The 18,447-nt window shown below is 40.5% G+C and overlaps 2 protein-coding genes across 2 annotated transcripts in view; one reads left to right on the top strand and one right to left on the bottom strand.

Annotated features, from left to right (window-relative positions):
- Nucleotides 1-14,935, top strand: part of LOC134322125 (cadherin-10-like) — a 33,616-nt gene extending 18,681 nt beyond the window's left edge. The window contains exons 3-12 of the mRNA XM_063003994.1: nucleotides 290-584; nucleotides 1,900-2,019; nucleotides 5,044-5,211; nucleotides 6,760-6,941; nucleotides 8,488-8,732; nucleotides 9,325-9,461; nucleotides 10,834-10,949; nucleotides 11,041-11,158; nucleotides 11,396-11,647; nucleotides 13,974-14,935. Coding sequence (XP_062860064.1) covers nucleotides 290-584; nucleotides 1,900-2,019; nucleotides 5,044-5,211; nucleotides 6,760-6,941; nucleotides 8,488-8,732; nucleotides 9,325-9,461; nucleotides 10,834-10,949; nucleotides 11,041-11,158; nucleotides 11,396-11,647; nucleotides 13,974-14,500 — 2,160 coding nt within the window. The 3' untranslated portion in view covers nucleotides 14,501-14,935. The remainder of the gene's footprint in view (nucleotides 1-289; nucleotides 585-1,899; nucleotides 2,020-5,043; nucleotides 5,212-6,759; nucleotides 6,942-8,487; nucleotides 8,733-9,324; nucleotides 9,462-10,833; nucleotides 10,950-11,040; nucleotides 11,159-11,395; nucleotides 11,648-13,973) is intronic.
- Nucleotides 14,936-15,867: 932 nt separating this feature from the next.
- drosha (drosha ribonuclease III) overlaps nucleotides 15,868-18,447 on the bottom strand; it is a 78,109-nt gene continuing 75,529 nt past the window's right edge. The window contains exons 29-31 of the mRNA XM_063003308.1: nucleotides 18,230-18,322; nucleotides 17,974-18,020; nucleotides 15,868-16,411 (exon numbers count right to left, since the gene is read on the bottom strand). Coding sequence (XP_062859378.1) covers nucleotides 16,281-16,411; nucleotides 17,974-18,020; nucleotides 18,230-18,322 — 271 coding nt within the window. The 3' untranslated portion in view covers nucleotides 15,868-16,280. The remainder of the gene's footprint in view (nucleotides 16,412-17,973; nucleotides 18,021-18,229; nucleotides 18,323-18,447) is intronic.

Here is an 18,447-nt window from a genome sequence, read left to right as displayed (position 1 = left end):
GCTGGTTCTTCTGCTGTCTCTTCTGCTGTTCCTTCTGCTGGCTCTTCTGCTGTTTTGTCTGCTGGTTCTTCTGCTGTCTCTTCTGCTGTTCCTTCTGCTGGCTCTTGTGCTGTTCCTTCTGCTGTTCCTCCTGCTGTTCCTTCTTCTGTAATTGCATGTGTAGGTGCACATGTGTTCCTAATATACTGCTCAGTACTCTGTACATTGGTGTATGTAAACTCTTGTGCACACCAGTATATGCAGAGGTCAGGCTGAGATGGTCCTCAAACTGTGTAACGTGTCTCCACAGCTGCATTCGGATAAAGACCATGAGGACGGGGCAGTGAAGTACGTCCTCTCAGGCGAAGGAGCCGGGAGCATCTTCGTCATCGATGAGAATTCGGGGGATCTTCACGCCACGAGAAGGCTGGACCGCGAGGAGAAATCGTCTTACACACTCAGCGCCAAAGCAGTGGATAAAATCACAGGACGGGACCTGGAGGGGCCCTCCATCTTCACCATCAAAATCCACGACATCAACGATAATGAGCCCAAATTCACCAAGGACCCCTACATTGCCTCTGTGCAGGAGATGGCCGACGTGGGTGGGTTATAAACCCTAATCTTTATAATCCTCATAATAATAATAATAATGTTAATTAAAATAATAAAAATAATAATAATAATCATGTTAATTAAAATAATAATAATAATAATAATAATAATGATAATAATAATAATAATAATAATGTTAATTAAAATAATAAAAATAATAATAATAATCATGTTAATAAAAATAATAATAATAGTAATAATGATAATAATAATAATAATAATAATGTTAATTAAAATAAAAATAATAATAATAATGTTTATAAAAAAAAATTATGATAATAATAATAATAATAATAATAATAATAACAATAACAATAATAATAATATGATAATAATAATAATGACAATAATAACAACAATAACAATAATGATAATAATGTTAATAATAACAATAATAATAATAGAAAGAAAAATTTTTTTTGAAATAATAATATAATAATAATATTAACAATAATAATATTATGATTATAATAATATAATAATAATAATATAATTATAATAATAATAGAAATAATAGAAATAATAATAACAATAATAATAATAATAATAGAAATAATAATAATATAAATAAAAATAGAAATAATAATAATAATAATAACAATAATAAAAATAATAACAATAATAATAATAACAATAATAATAATAACAATAATAATAGAAATAATAATAATAACAAAAAATAATTAAAATAATATAATTACAAATAATAATAATTACAATAATAACAATAATATAATAACAATATAAATAATAATAATAATAATAATAATAATAATAAATGCTATTTAGTCAGAACAGTTCCTAAAATCATTGACATTTCAAGACTGCTATACCTTGAATGTCCAAAACAATGTGGACAACAAACTAAGAGAAAATTCTAAAACCATCAGCATTAATATGGAGTTTTCCCCTCTGTAAACTTCTCAACCACTGTCTTTATGAATCTAGTTTTATACACAGGGATACAGAACAGGAAAGGACCTTCCCTAAACTGTTGCAGCACAGCATTTTATTATTTGTAATTAGGAGTGATCTGCACATACTTTTGGCCATACTGTTCAGGTCTGGTGAGGTGCTGGTGTATCGTATGTCTGTACCATGTGATTTAAATACGTTTGGTTATACAGGATGAGTTTTTGCATGTGTAGGTTTTAATGCAAAATCATAAAAGGTCATGTGATCTTCACTCACTGTATAATGCTCACACACACACAAACACACACACACACACACACACACACACACACACACCATCATGTTATTTCGTAATAGTTTTGGTCTAATTAGTATTTTTTCTTTATTCAGGTACGTTTGTTGTCCAGGTAACAGCGCTGGATGCTGATGATATAACGTACGGAAATAGCGCCAGAGTGACGTACAGCATTCTGCAGGGTCAGCCGTACTTCTCTGTGGAGCCCGAGTCAGGTCAGTCCCAGAATACCACAACTTCAGTTCTAACAGGGTACTGATTACTTATTGAATAAATGTTTCATGTGTTTAACCACATCTTTCTGAAACATCACAGTCAGGATCGAAACTACTGGTACCAAAAACGGGACTTTCAGAAAATGCACCACTTCTGGAATGAACTACAACGTCAACAGTGTTGTAAAGGGCAGTTGTAGCCTAGTGGTTAAGGTACTGGACTAGTAATCAAAAGGTTGCTGGTTCAAGCCCCACCACTACCAGGTTGCCACTGTTGAGCCCTTGACCCTTAATTGCTTAGACAGTATACTGTCACAGTACTGCAAGTCGCTTTGAATAAAAGCGTCTGCTAAATGCTGAAAATGTAAACTGTGGCTTTCTTTTGACTGAACAGGCAGAAATCCCCACAGACATATTTCAGAATCTTGTGGAAAGCATTGTCAGAAGTGTGGCTGTAGTTCTAGCTGAAAAGATCACATAGAGGTCACACTATTTAAATATCATTTGTTTTTTAAATGGGATGAATGACAAGCTCACGGTCAGACGTCTGAGAGAATACACACACACACACACACACACACGTACAGTGTATCACAAAAGTGAGTAAACCCCTCACATTTCTGCAAATATTTTATTATATCTTTTCATGGGACAACACTATAGAAATAAAACTTGGATATAACTTAGAGTAGTCAGTGTACAGCTTGTATAGCAGTGTAGATTTACTGTCTTCTGAAAATAACTCAACACACAGCCATTAATGTCTAAATGGCTGGCAACATAAGTGAGTACACCCCACAGTGAACATGTCCAAATTGTGCCCAAAGTGTCAATATTTTGTGTGACCACCATTATTATCCAGCACTGCCTTAACCCTCCTGGGCATGGAATTCACCAGAGCTGCACAGGTTGCTACTGGAATCCTCTTCCACTCCTCCATGATGACATCACGGAGCTGGTGGATGTTAGACACCTTGAACTCCTCCACCTTCCACTTGAGGATGCGCCACAGGTGCTCAATTGGGTTTAGTCCATCACCTTTACCTTCAGCTTCCTCAGCAAGGCAGTTGTCATCTTGGAGGTTGTGTTTGGGGTCGTTATCCTGTTGGAAAACTGCCATGAGGCCCAGTTTTCAAAGGGAGGGGATCATGCTCTGTTTCAGAATGTCACAGTACATGTTGGAATTCATGTTTCCCTCAACAAACTGCAGCTCCCCAGTGCCAGCAACACTCATGCAGCCCAAGACCATGATGCTACCACCACCATGCTTGACTGTAGGCAAGATACAGTTGTCTTGGTACTTCTCACCAGGGCGCCGCCACACATGCTGGACACCATCTGAGCCAAACAAGTTTATCTTGGTCTCGTCAGACCACAGGGCATTCCAGTAATCCATGTTCTTGGACTGCTTGTCTTCAGCAAACTGTTTGCGGGCTTTCTTGTGCGTCAGCTTCCTTCTGGGATGACGAGCATGCAGACCGAGTTGATGCAGTGTGCGGCGTATGGTCTGAGCACTGACAGGCTGACCTCCCACGTCTTCAACCTCTGCAGCAATGCTGGCAGCACTCATGTGTCTATTTTTTAAAGCCAACCTCTGGATATGATGCCGAACACGTGGACTCGACTTTTTTGGTCGACCCTGGCGAAGCCTGTTCCGAGTGGAACCTGTCCTGGAAAACCGCTGTATGACCTTGGCCACCGTGCTGTAGCTCAGTTTCAGGGTGTTAGCAATCTTCTTATAGCCCAGGCCATCTTTGTGGAGAGCAACAATTCTATTTCTCACATCCTCAGAGGGTTCTTTGCCATGAGGTGCCATGTTGAATATCCAGTGGCCAGTATGAGAGAATTGTACCCAAAACACCAAATTTAACAGCCCTGCTCCCCATTTACACCTGGGACCTTGACACATGACACCAGGGAGGGACAACGACACATTTGGGCACAATTTGGACATGTTCACTGTGGGGTGTACTCACTTACTGTATGTTGCAGCTATTTAGACATTAATGGCTGTGTGTTGAGTTATTTTCAGAAGACAGTAAATCTACACTGCTATACAAGCTGTACACTGACTACTCTAAGTTATATCCAAGTTTCATGTCTATAGTGTTGTCCCATGAAAAGATATAATGAAATATTTGCAGAAATGTGAGGGGTGTACTCACTTTTGTGATACACTGTATAAGCCAAAACATTAAAACCACCTCCTTGTTTCTACACTCACTGTCCATTTTATCAGCTCCACTTACCATATAGAAGCACTTTGTATTTCTACAATTACTGACTGTAGTCCATCTGTTTCTCTACATGCTTTGTTACCCCCCTTTCGTGCTGTTCTTCAATGATCAGGACCCCCACTGGACCACCACAGAGCAGGTATTATTTAGGTGGTGGATCATTCTCAGCACTGCAGTGACTCTGACATGGTGCTGGTGTGTTAGTGTGTGTTGTGCTGGTATGAGTGGATCAGACACAGCAGCGCTGCTGGAGTTTTTAAATACCATGTCCACTCACTGTCCACTCTATTAGACACTCCTACCTAGTCGGTCCACCTTGTAGATGTAAAGTCAGAGACGATCGCTCATCTATTGCTGCTGTTTGAGTCGGTCATCTTCTAGACCTTCATCAGTGGTCACAGGACGCTGCCTACGGGGCGCTGTTGGCTGGATGTTTTTGGCTGGTGGACGATTCTCAGTCCAGCAGTGACAGTGAGGTGTTTAAAAACTCCATCAGCGCTCCAGCACAACACACACTAACACACCACCACCATGTCAGTTTCACTGCAGTGCTGAGAATGATTCACCACTTAAATAATACCTGCTCTGTGGGGGTCCTGACCATTGAAGAACAGCATGAAAGGGGGTAACAAAGCATTTAAAGAAACAGATAAACTACAGTCAGTAATTGTAGAACTACAAAGTGCTTCTATATGGTAAGTGGAGCTGATAGAATGGCACTACATTTGTTAAATAAAATAACTCAGTTTGCTGATATTACTGACTGTAGTTGTGTGTGGGTGATCAGGTATAATCAGGACGGCTCTTCCTAACATGCAGCGTGAGATCCGAGAACATTACCAGGCTGTGATTCAGGCTAAAGACATGATGGGGCAGCTGGGAGGGCTGACGGGTACCACCACCGTCAACATCACGCTGATCGACGTCAACAACCACCCGCCCAGATTCACACACGGTGAGTGTCTGATAGTGACCGGTCAGCTGAGATTCTGACCCAAAAGTTTCCTCACACGGTCCATGCTGGATTTTGGGACTGTACCCAGTGTTTCCATGGTGAAAAGCCTGTTATTAGACTGTAGATGACGGGAAAAGTGGAATATGATCTACCCACCTTGTGTTCCAGGTGGATCGGTCACGTTCTGGTTGGGTTTTTTAATTAACATGCTGCCTTTTGCACGGTGGCTCGGTGGGTAGCACTGTTGTCTCACAGCAAGAAGGTCCTGGGTTCAGTTCCCAGGTGGAGCGATATGGGTCCTTTCTATGTGGAGTTTGGCATGTTCCCCCTGTGTCTGTATGGGTTTTCTCCCACAGTATGAAGACAGTGAGGTTATTTGGAGCTGCTAATAATTGTGAGTGTGTGAGAGTGTGTGTGGGTGTGTGTTTGCTATGTGACGGACTGGCGACCTGTCCGGGGTGTTTCCTACATTTCGCTTAGTGAATTGCACTCACCGTGACCCTGACCAGGATAAAGCAATGGATTTGATTGAGTGGATTTTGGCTTTTGTGTCTCTTCATGTCTAGGGCAGTTGTAGCCTAGTGGTCAAGGTGCTGGACTAGTAATCGAAAGAACAGTTGTTCAAGCCCCACCACTGCCAGGATGTCACTGTTGGACCCCTGAGCAAGGCCCTTAACCCTCAATTAGGTCTTAGACTGTATACTGTCACAGTACTGTAAGCCGCTTTGGATAAAAGCGTCTGTTAAGTTAACATACATAAATTCAAATCTCAGCTCTGTTACCTGTCGGCTGGGCGCCCCCTAGCCGGCACAGCTGGCAGTACAGACCATGCAGCAGACAAAACCGGCCACTAGTCTGCAGGGTGGGAAAAGACCGGACTAAAAAAGTGGGCGAGGTCTTCGATGCTGTGTAAGGACCCTGGTTAGTATTCCGAGGCGCCTGTACAGAAGTGGAGGAACGTGGAGATCATGATTATCAAACACAGCTAAGACATTTTGCAAGCAGTTGAGGGTTGGGGCCTTGCTCAGGAGTCCAACAGTTATAACTTGGAGTGCCTGAACCAGAGATCTTCTGGCTACCACTGAGTTATAGGAATTTGCTGCTGGCTGGTGAAAAGAAGAGTCCAATAGCTTTACACTTGTTGGAGAGGGTTTAACTAGTCTGGGTTCCACCCTGCAATGATGTTGTGCATGAGGTGGACGTGGACGTACCAACAGAAGAGAATCGTATAGGAATATTAGGAAAAAAATGACACCTGATTATTTCTGCCTGCATTATAGCTGCTGTTTTATTTGAGGTTTTATTTGGTCTCGACTGATTACACAAGATTTAAAAACAAACCAGTCTGGTGCTTCAACTGCCAGAAAAAACTTGAAGACGATCTGAAGAGAAGCCGAATGCTGACTGTAACTTCACTTGGTTGCCCTGAACGATCCAGATGCTGATCTAGTTCTCCAAGCCACTGAGCCAGGTTAAACCAGGGGTTCGACTGAGCCTCGGCTTTGGAGGGTTAGCGTTCTTTAATGACATCATCACATGGTTCCTCAGGTGTGTACCACATTAGCGTTCCTGAATCTGCCGAGGTGGGGGGTACGGTCGGTGTGATCACGGCCACGGACGCAGACGTGGGCAAGAACGCCGAGATGAACTACAAGATCACAGATGAGCAGGACGTGTTCCAAATCAGCACTGACCCAGCCACCCAGGAGGGAGTGCTCACCCTGAGGAAGGTAGGGACCCTAACCTGAACACCTCTGTGTGATTTAGAACACAGCCGCTGAGTAACCTCAGACTGTTCCTCATTAAGGCAGGAATGTAAAACATCTACACGTGTTCATTAGATTATATAATCACTTCATTACGGTTTATTAAAACTGAGATAATAAATCAAACGAGATCAAATTATTACAGCTAATGAAGACGTCTAATTACGGGTCATTCAGGGGAGATGAGCTGGGGAAGACGTGTGGCCATTAAAAACTGTAAAATCTACTGAGACACCAGAAAAAGACTAAATAAAATACTAATAAAAAAAATCTGAAAAAAATTAAAATAATAACATGAAAAATAATTAAGAAATAAATTAAGGAAAAAATACTAATATTTAAAAAATTAGAAGGAATTAAAAATAATAAAGTGAAAAATAATTAAGAAATGAAACAAAAAAGGAAAAAAAACGTATAATAAAAAAACCAGAATAAATTAAAAAATACTAAAATAAGAAAAATAATTGAGAAATGAAAGGAAAAGGAAAAAAAGGAAAAAATACTAAAAATAAAAAATAAAAAAGATTTAAAAATGATAAAAGGACAAAAATACTAATATTTAATAAATTAGAAGGAAATAAAAATAATACAATAAAAATAATTGAATAATTGAAAAATTGAAAAATGAAACAAATAATACAAATAATAAATAAATTAGGAAGAACTAAAAATAATAAAATGACACAAAAAAGAAAAAAAAAATCTGAAAAAAAGAAAAATAATAAAAAGAAAAATAATTGAGAAATAAAACAAAAAAGGAAAAATAATAATAATAAAGAAATCAGAAATCATTCAAAATAATAAAATGCTAATTAATTAAGAAATAAAACAAAAAAGAAAAACAATACTAATAATAAAAAATCAGAAATAATTAAAAATAATAAAATGCTAATTAATTAAGAAATTAAACAAAAAAGGAAAAAAATACTAATAATAAAGAAATCAGAAAGAATTACAAATAATAAAATAAAAAAATAATTGAGAAATAAAACAAAAAAAGAAAAAAAACCCAATAATAAACAAATTAGAAAGAATAAAAAATAATTAAATGAAAATTAATTGAGAAATAAAACAAAAAAAAGAGATTCAAGCCTGTAACCTTCTGATTGGCAACCCATAACCCTAAACACAGAGTGATCACGGAACTAAACAAGGAAACAAAGAAAGGAGAAAAAATATTACACATACAAATATAAAATAAATATAAAAAATAATAAATAAAATAATAATGAAAAATAGAAACATTAAAATTGGATTGTTGGTGTTGCACAACTCCAGCAATCTCAGGTTCGATTTTTGGAGTTTGCCCTGCTCTCCTAATGTCCGTATAAGTTTCTTTTGGTTACTCAAGTTTCCTCCTACATCTTAATTCGTGCCAGTAGGAGGATTGGCAACTCTAAGTGAACAGAATAAATGTGTGAGCGCCCCGTCCAGAACGTTCTACCATCTTGTGACCCTGATGTATGAAGCTCTTGAGGTTGAGTTCATGAATCTTGGTGTTTCTCCTCAGCCTCTGGACTTTGAGAAGAAAAGCTCGTACACGTTGAGGGTTCAGGTGGAGAACATGTACCTGGATCCTCGATTCCAGCTTATCAGAGACTCGTCCACCGTGAAGATCTCAGTGGAGGACGTCAACGAGCCGCCCGTCTTCAAACGCCCCGCCTACACCATGGAGGTGAAAGAAGACGCCCAGTTGGGAACGATTATCGGGACTGTCAGTGCCAGCGACCCCGACACCAATCACAAACCCATCAGGTGCGGTGGGGCAAATAATACAATTAATAACTGCATTAATGAAATATACACAATATACGGTGAAAGTATGTGGACACCCCTTAAAAAAAGAAGTTCAGGTGCCAAAGATTTGGGGAAGCGAGGCCCTTAAAGAACCTGGTGACATAAAGTCTGACCTTACAAATACATCTCACTGTACGGGCACCAACATCCACAGACACTCCGAAATCTTTAATTAAAGGCTGCAAACGTGGGCCAACTCCATATTAATACCAACATTATTATATATAAATATTCTATAATTTCCTTTTGAATAAATAAAGTATCTATCTATCTATCTATCTATCTATCTATCTATCTATCTATCTATCTATCTATCTATCTATCTATCTATCTATCTATCTATCTATCTATCTATCTATCTATCTATCTATCTATCTATCTATCTATCTATCTATCTATCTATCTATACTAACTAACTAACTAACTAACTAACTAACTAACTAATATATAACATCCAACAAGCTGACGTCAGATGTCCACATACTTTTTACCCATAACAGAACAGAATGGATTATATATATTGATTATTAAACGTGTTTTTTATGAACAGGTATCAGATAGACTGGCACACGGACATGGATCACGTGTTTAATGTCCATCCGAATAACGGATCACTTTTCATCTCACGTTCTTTGGACAGAGAGGAGAAAGACTGGCACAACATATCAGTACAAGCTTCTGAATATGGTGTGTTTATATCATTATTACTATTTCTTTAATTGCATTTGTATATCAGAAAAAACAGGAAAGGTGTACCTCAGGGCTCAGTCCTTGGTTTGTTAACATTCTTCATTCATTCATAATTTTACATAATATTTACAGTCCTGGATTGTTTTTAAAGTTGTTGTACAGCTGCATAACTGAAGAAATAAATGATGAGTTGTCTATGTTGCATACAGACGTTGAGATAGGGAGGGTGTTTCATGTTTTTTAACAAGGATTAATACAATTTTTACAAGCTACATTATGGCAAATAAAAATAACACATGAATGTGTTTCTTACATTTATCTTCTTATTTATTTTACTGCAGACAGAACAAACCCAAGATATCTCATAATATTTACAGTCCTGGATAATTTTTAAAGTTGTTTTACAGCTGCACAACTAATTAAATATATGTCAATGATGCATTCAGATGATGTGACAGAAAAGGTGTACCTCAGGGCTCAGTCCTTGGTTTGTTAAAATTCTGCATTCATTTGTTTTCTTTCATGTTTTTAACAAGGATTAATAAAATTTTGTACAACACCAAATTGTAATTTTAAAAAGTTGCTACAGTATGAAAATATGTTATTTTTATTTGCATTTTTCACACTGTCCCAACTTTTTCTGTTCTGATTTGAGGTTGTACAAACTTTTATTAATACTTTTAAAACATCAAAGAAAACAATTAAATGCAGAGTATTAACAAACCAAGGACTAAGCCCTGGTACACCTTTCCTGTCACAACGTCTGTGTGCAACGTAGACAACTCATCATTTATTTGATCAGTTATGCAGCTATAAAACAACTTTAAAAACCATCCATGACTGTAAATATTATGAAATATCTCGGGTTCATTTTGTCTGCAGTAAAATAAACAAGATAAATGTAAGAAACACGGTCATGTGTTATTTTTATTTGTATTTTCCACACTGTACCAACTTGTTCTGATTTGGTGTTGTGCAAACATTTATTAATCCTTGTTTAAAACATAAAAGATAACAAATGAATGCAGAATATTAATGAACCGAGGACTGAGCTCTGAGGTACACCTTTCCTGTCACAACGTCTGAATGCAACATCGACAACTCTTCACATATTTCTTTAGTTATGTAGCTGTAAAACAACTTACCAGGACTGTAATTTTTTGTCTTTATTTTTATTTTAAAGTGAACAGATTAAACAGATTTTAAAAATAGTTTTAAATGGTTTTTTGACACTTGCTTTCTGTAATCATTTTTATTTTGAACTAATTTAGAAAACTCAGATAAATAAATTTGTCGTGTTCTAAGTAAAGAAGGATTAAAACTAAACCTCGGCTGATTTATTTATTTTATTTTATTATTAATTTTACAGATGGTCTGATTGGTCACGTTCCTGTCTACATCCAAGTTCTAGATGTTAACGATAACGCGCCGACATTTGACACCACATATGAAACTTTTGTGTGTGAAAATGCCAAAGTTGGACAGGTAAACACTGAAATTAATTGATTTTTAATGTTATTATTATAACAAAAAGTAATTTTATACTGACCTCACTGTTTTATCACATGAATTCTAGAGGATCCAGACAATAAGCGCTGCAGATGCAGATGCGCCAACCAACGGACATCAGTTCTTTTATCATTTAGCAGAGGAAGCTTCCAGAAAATCCAACTTTACTGTTCGAGACAACAAAGGTGAGTAACAGAGCCAGAAGCTGTAACGATTTTAGATTTTTAATGTTAGATTTGAATTTATTTTTGCTGTTTCAACAAAGATTTATTACTTCTATAAAGGTTCTGACACAAATTAGCCTAAATTAGCATATTATTATTTCTAATTAGCGAACTCTGTAACTAAAGCACATGCTAATACTGGATGCTTAATAACCAAATTCAATATTTACATAGTTCCTCATTTAATTCTATGTGCAGACAACACGGCGACGATCCTCACCCACCGCGGGGGCTACAGTCGGCTAGAGAAGAGCTCGTACCTTGTACCCGTGGTGATCTCGGATGGAGACTTTCCCACGCAGAGCAGCACCAACACGCTAACGATACACGTGTGCTCATGTGACCGCGACGGGACCACGAGGAAGTGCGAAGCGGAGGCGTTAGCGCTCGGCGCAGGGCTCAGCACGGGGGCGCTAGTCGCCATTCTGATGTGTATCCTCATTCTGCTAAGTATGAAGCCGCTGCTAGTATTTTTAATGGTTTATAATCTTGTGTTATGATGGTTCCTAAGCCCACCAAACATCTTCCCCGCCCTAACCTTGTCCAGACTTTGCCTCTAGCCCAAACCCTGGATCTGTCTGAAAGCCTAGTGACCCGCCCTGCTCCCTCCTACCTACCTGATCAGCTGCCTCACTAGAGAGGATTCTAGTAAGATATGGAACTCATGAGGCAGATTATTTAGACGCACTACTTTACGTCACCTCACTTATAGCTTATTAAGCTAACACAGTTAGCCTTAGGACGTTCGAACCAACGCTAGTGCGCCAGCTAACGTCTCCCTCCGTGTACCGAAAACGCTTAAACTGTCCCTGACGAGCCTGAATTTACAAATAAACAACACTTGTATAATTACACCTTTATACAGATTAAACATCAATGAGAATTTATTTACATTATAATGTCAAAAGAACTCTGTTGGTTGCTCCGCATTTATTCGTCCACCATGTTTGTCATTTTTTGTGAGAAAAGTCGTGCCGCACTGAATGCTGGGATTGCCTTCAGCACTGAGGAGGCATCGGACGCTTCCTCGTTATTCAGTCAGATTATCACTCAGAATTAAGGCGCCTCAGTAGAGGCATTTTAAGGGATATAAGAATTTAGACACACCCTCTTCCCGGGAGTGCAGGATGATGGGAAATGCGTCTGTGTAGAGAGAGAGAGAGAGAGATAGATTTCCAGACAGACCCCCTGTTACCCTTTGCCCACCCCCATCATATCCAATGTAACCCAACATCAACCCCACCCTAATTAGACTATTGATCTTGTCTATTGCTTTTCTCTTGCTGCTTGCACCACCCCCATGCTGGCAGAGGAGAGCCGAGACTAACCAGCGCCCCCCTCTGGCAGAGAGTCATACTGCATCCAGAGAGTCACGCTATCCACTCTTGATCTTGTCCTTGCAGTTGTCCTCTATCAAGCCCTAGTACTCCAAACCTACCAAACCTAACGCTTCCCTTGACTCTAACCCCTTACATTATCATGTTTTGTTCTGCTCTTACCCCACTTCAGATTGCCTCTAACCCCAAACCTCCAAAACTTAAGCAGCCTCTTATCTCACCCCCATTTCCAAACCTTATCCCTTATCCTAACCCAGGGGTGTCAAACTCATTTTCACAGAGGGCCACATCTGCATCATGGTGGCCCTCAAAGGGCCGATTGTAACGTATCCTGCTGTGATTGCAGTCTGTCTTTTAAGTCTTGGAGGCTAAATTCTGTGTTTGGTGTCAAAATGTATCCTGTATATTTATAACATATATCTACATTTATATTGTTCTCCTTTACCACACACACGCCCTCATAACACAAGAGACGCACCGGTTTCTCTTCCTGAAACACAAACTTGTTTTTACTTTCACATCTTTCATTAAATTTCCTCCTTCTGCTTCAATTTTCTCTTCATGTACATTTTGTTATTAGTTGTAAATATTTCTCAACATCATCTAGCAGCGGGATGCGAGTCGCGGTCACTTTGCAGGTCACAAAATCGACATGCATTGTGGGAGATGCAGTTTATGTAGGATTGTACAGTGTATCTTAAGACAATTGTTCTGCCCTCGCTAAGAGTTTTTCCCCCTTTCTCAGCTAGACAGACAGATAGACAGACAGACAGACAGACAGCTCCCTCCAGAATACAGTTAGGTCGGTTTAATTTGCTTCCCAGCTGTGTGATACACTGTGAGTGTATGGAGTAAAACCACAAAATACAAACAATAAAAACAATAAAAAACTTTATACAGTACATGCACATAGCTGTAGTTACAGTGTTAGATCTAGTACAATGTGAAATTTAACCAAACGGAAAATAGAGCTAACCAGTACTAAAATACTAATTGCTATAGTAATGCTAACAACCGTATTTAATTACAGAATGACGGTAAATTCGTAGCTGAAATGCTGTAACGTACTCACTAAACATTTACAAACAACTGAGAATATAAACGTCTACTACTTACAGACGATGATTCTGTATCGGATTGCAAGAGAATTAACGTCTATTTATTATTGTTTACGCTAAAATGTAAACGTGACATGGCTTCTTAGCGAAGTAAAAGCTAGTTGCCATGACTAGGTTGCCACTTAAAGGTGCAGGTGTCCCATTAAATTATAAGTGCGTCTCTGTAACTACTCGAACCATCACGACAATCATACGTCTTTTAAGCTCTCGCGGGCCGCATACAATGACGTTTCGGGCCTTGAGTTTGACGCCCCTGTCCTATTCCCACTGTGCAACATTTCTGTTGAGTGACCTGAGTGTTCTTCTCTGTTACTCTCTCAGCGATGGTGGTCTTGTTCGCGGCTCTGAGGAGGCAGCAGGAGAAGCTCGACCCCCTGATCGTCTCCAAAGAGGACGTCCGGGACAACATCGTCAGCTACGACGACGAAGGCGGGGGTGAAGAAGACACGCAAGCGTTCGACATCGGAACCTTGAGGAAGGCGGAAACCCTGGACGACGCGGCGCATCGCAGAGATGTCGTACCCGAGGTTCCGCATCATCCGCCTCCGAAAAACTGCAACCAATCAGAATCTAGAAACGTCCAGGACTTCATCACTCAGAGGATCTGTGAAAACGACCAGGACGACGCGGCGCCACCGTACGATTCACTCGCTACGTTCGCTTACGAGGGGAACGGCTCGGCCGCCGAGAGCCTGAGCACGCTGGGGTCGGTCAGCAGCGACGCGTTAAGTGATTTTGAGTTCTTACACGAGTGGGGGCCGAGGTTTCAAAGACTGGCGGAAATGTACGGAGGACATGAGAGCAACAAGGACCCGTCAGAGAGCAGGAGAGTAAACGGACTGGTGTGAAACGATGATCAGATCTTAATGACGCTTGTATATGAGCACGAGGCTGAGATTTGAGGAACTGCGGCAAAACATAATGATGCTGGACAACTAGCAGTGACCAGACTTGACCCCTGTAATGAGACGAGGCCGGTGGCTTTTCCTCCGAAGTGCTTTGCTGATAATTACGTATGTACGAGCCCAGACGATAAGGACCAGAGTCTGGACCACGAGGACTGAATAAAACTGTGTATGTTTTTATGAACACTACGCTGAGCGTCATGTACGATGCACAATGCAAAATACCCCAAACAATATGGATGTCAATGTATGCAGTGGGAGTGGGCGGGGTTTATGGCCTTAAATATTTCAAATCTTTTCATAATAAAAGTCTGTTAATGTTTCTGAGGTCGGAGGGGCGTAAAAACAGGTCGCTTGAAATAAACCACATGTTCCTGACTTCTGCGTTCTGTCGTTCTGGTGCTGAAGGACCAGAGTTGCTCAGGGGTCCAGGTTTTGTGCTCTTTACATCAAGTCCCATATACCAATATGTAATATATATACCAATCAGCCATAACATTAAAACTACACTCACTGTCCATTTTATCAGCTCCACTTACCATATAGAAGCACTTTGTAGTTCTACAATTACTGACTGTAGTCCATCTGTTTCTCTACATGCTTTGTTCGCCCCCTTTCGTGCTGTTCTTCAATGGTCAGGACCCCCACAGGACCACCACAGAGCAGGTATTATTTAGGTGGTGGATGATTCTCAGCACTGCAGTGACACTGACTAGTAGATGTAAAGTCAGAGACGATCGCTCATCTATTGCTGCTGTTTGAGTCGGTCATCTTCTAGACCTTCATCAGTGGTCACAGGACGCTGCCCACGGGGCGCTGTTGGCTGGATATTTTTGGTTGGTGGACTATTCTCAGTCCAGCGGTGACAGTGAGGTGTTTAAAAACTCCAGCAGCGCTGCTGTGTCTGATCCACTCATACCAGCACAACACACACTAACACACCACCACCATGTCAGTGTCACTGCAGTGCTGAGAATGATCCACCACCCAAATAATACCTGTTCTGTGGTGGTCCTGTGGGGGTCCTGACCATTGAAGAACAGCATGAAAGGGGGTAACAAAGCATGCAGAGAAACAGATGGACTACAGTCAGTAATTGTGTACTTTTGTGGATCTTGCTGTGTTTTTTCGTATATTTTCGCACCCCCTTGAAGAAAAACTCGCTGTTTCAGACTATCGCATTTTACAGATCAGTGGTTTTGATGAATCGTTTGTGTTGCCTGGGTTGCGGTAAAAATCCCAGACAAAATGTGGGTTTAAAAACCCTGATATAGATTCTGATAAAATAATACAAATAAAATAATCAACAATTTTAAAGAGTTATTAATTTATATTTTATTATATAAACCTGGTGCAGATTTCCAACAACAAACTACTTAAAAAAAACAACAAAAACAAACAAGAACGACGTTATTATGAAATTAAAACAAGGGTGTGGACGTTCCATCACAGCTTCCTCTCAGCAAAGTCACCAGGTCCATCAGCCGGAGTGAAGAAAACCTCTGGAACAGCACTTACCCAGAAGGCTTTGCTGTAGTCTGACATACTCTAGCTACTCTTGCTCCATAAACCTGTCCGGCGTCGGCCCCGCCCAGGTTGCCAAGGGTCCCAGTCAGGCACATCAGGGGCCCCGGAAGCAGATAAAAGACGTGAGGATACAGGTACGCTGTGCAGGTGTGGGGGTTAGAGAAGGGAAGGTGTATTTGGGGAGGGATCGGCGGCTCTATTTGCGCCCGTCGTCGGTGTCGTCGCTCTCTCGCTCCTGTCGCTCTCTCTCCCTCCTCATCTCCTTCAGCTCCTGCCGATACTTCCTCTCGATGAAGCGCTTCTGATGCGCCATCTGAGGGAAATTATCTGAAAACACACGGAGAGGAAAACGTTCATTGTTCTGTCACATGACCCACCAATTTATGCTTTTTGTCCCTGGGGACCCTGATCTCATCTGAGGAGGGTATATCCTCCTGACAAGCCCTCCACTGAGCCCTTCTAATTCGCCCGTACTTCGGTGGATCAGCGCATGAGGTCGGTCTGGCGCATGGAGAGTCACTCGCTGATCTCCACGTTCCTCCACTTCTGAACAGGCGCCTCGGCTACTAACCAGGGTCCTTACACAGCATCAAAGACCACGCCCACTTTTTAGTCTGGTCTTTTCCGCACAGTCTGTCTGTCTGTCTGTCTGTCTGCCTGCCTATCCATCCATCCATCCATCTATCTATATGTCTGCTTGTCTGTCTATCTGCCTGTCTGATCTATCTATCTATATATCTGTCTGTCTGTCTATCTATAATCTATCTGTCTATCTGTCTGTCTGTCTATCTATCTATCTATCTATCTATCTATCTATCTATCTATCTATCTATCTATCTATCTATCTATCTATCTATCTGTCTGCCTATGTGTCTTTCTATCTGTCTATCATTATTAGTAATCAACATCGACTCTTGCTGGTGACTTCTCTGTGTCCATATAAATAAGGCTAGTTCAATTGTTTCCATTAGATTGTAACAGGAACGTCTACAAAGCAGCTTCAGGTACCAGGATCAACTGTTCATTACTGCACGTGGAACAGTGGTCTCTTTGCCAAGGTTGGTAAGAAAACAAACTGCAAACTTATGATGAGAGATTAGGAAACAAACAACTAAACAAAGCAAAACATCTCCCATCATCTCTAATCAGCCCTTTTTTGAAAGGTGGTTCTAATGTTTTGGCTGATCATGCCCTTTACACGTGTATGTAAACTTTTGATTGCTTTGGTCAGGGTTGGTTTGATCAGGACCGGTTCCCTCCAGAGGGGAGCCGCTGTGCTGGACGTTATTAAACAACATTAAACAATATTAAATCCGTCTGACCTTTCAGAGAAGCGTCGCTAATTTATTCACATGAAAAGAGGAAACGTTCACTTAGCAGAAATGAGCCGAAATCAATCAAAGTGACGGCAGCTCCAGGGGAGGAGAAAAAGAACCGAGTAAGAGAATGGCTGAGAGAGAGAAAGCAAGTGCGAGGGTGAGATAGAGAGGGAGTGAGAGTGGGGTGAAAAAGGGTGACAAAGATTGTGAAGAGAGTTGGAGACAGAGGGTGAGAAAACAAGAGTGAGACAGCAAGAGAGAGAGAAAGAGAGAGAGGGTGAGAATAAGAGTGAGGTTTAGAAAGTCAGAGAGGGAAGAGAGAGTAAGAATGAGAGAAAGAGGGTGAGAGAGTAAGAGAGAGAGGGCGAGAGTGGGTGAGAGGAAAGTGAGAAAGAGGGTGAGAGAGAGGTCAAAAGAGTGAGAGAAGGGTAAGAGGGGTAAAAGTGAGAGAGGTTTAGAGAGTAAGTGGCTGAGAGAGAGAGGGTGAGAGAGAGGCTGAGAGAAGTGAAGAGAGTAAGAGAGAGGGTGAGAGAGGTGGCGAGAGGTTGAGAGAGTAGGTGAGAAACTCACATTTCTCCAGAGCGTCCATCGCTGCTCCCATCTCAGCCTGCTGGATACTGAACACACACACACACAAAACCATCAACATCAGAGATACACAACACTGCCAAAAGTATGTGGACACCAATAATACTCACACACTCACACTCTCTCACACACACACACACACACACACACACACACACACACACACACACACACACACACACAGTGACAGGAGGATGTGTGAGGTGTAGTGATGCAGGTGTGTAAGTGAATCTCGTACCTCGGTCCTTTTCCACACCCGATTCTCTCTCCTTTAAAATACACAGCGACGGTGTAGGTACGAGCGTGAGACGGTCCGACCGTCTGCAGAGTCCTGAGGGAAAAACAAAACAAATAAATAACAAGAAAAAACACGATAAATAAATGATTTCAACACAATTCTCATAATGTGTGTTTCATACTTTTAAATAAAATTCAAGTGAGCTATGAGTGACTAAA

Source organism: Trichomycterus rosablanca, chromosome 10 (assembly GCF_030014385.1).
Source record: "Trichomycterus rosablanca isolate fTriRos1 chromosome 10, fTriRos1.hap1, whole genome shotgun sequence".
NCBI lineage: Eukaryota > Metazoa > Chordata > Actinopteri > Siluriformes > Trichomycteridae > Trichomycterus > Trichomycterus rosablanca.
This window is presented reverse-complemented; position numbering and strand designations above follow the sequence as displayed.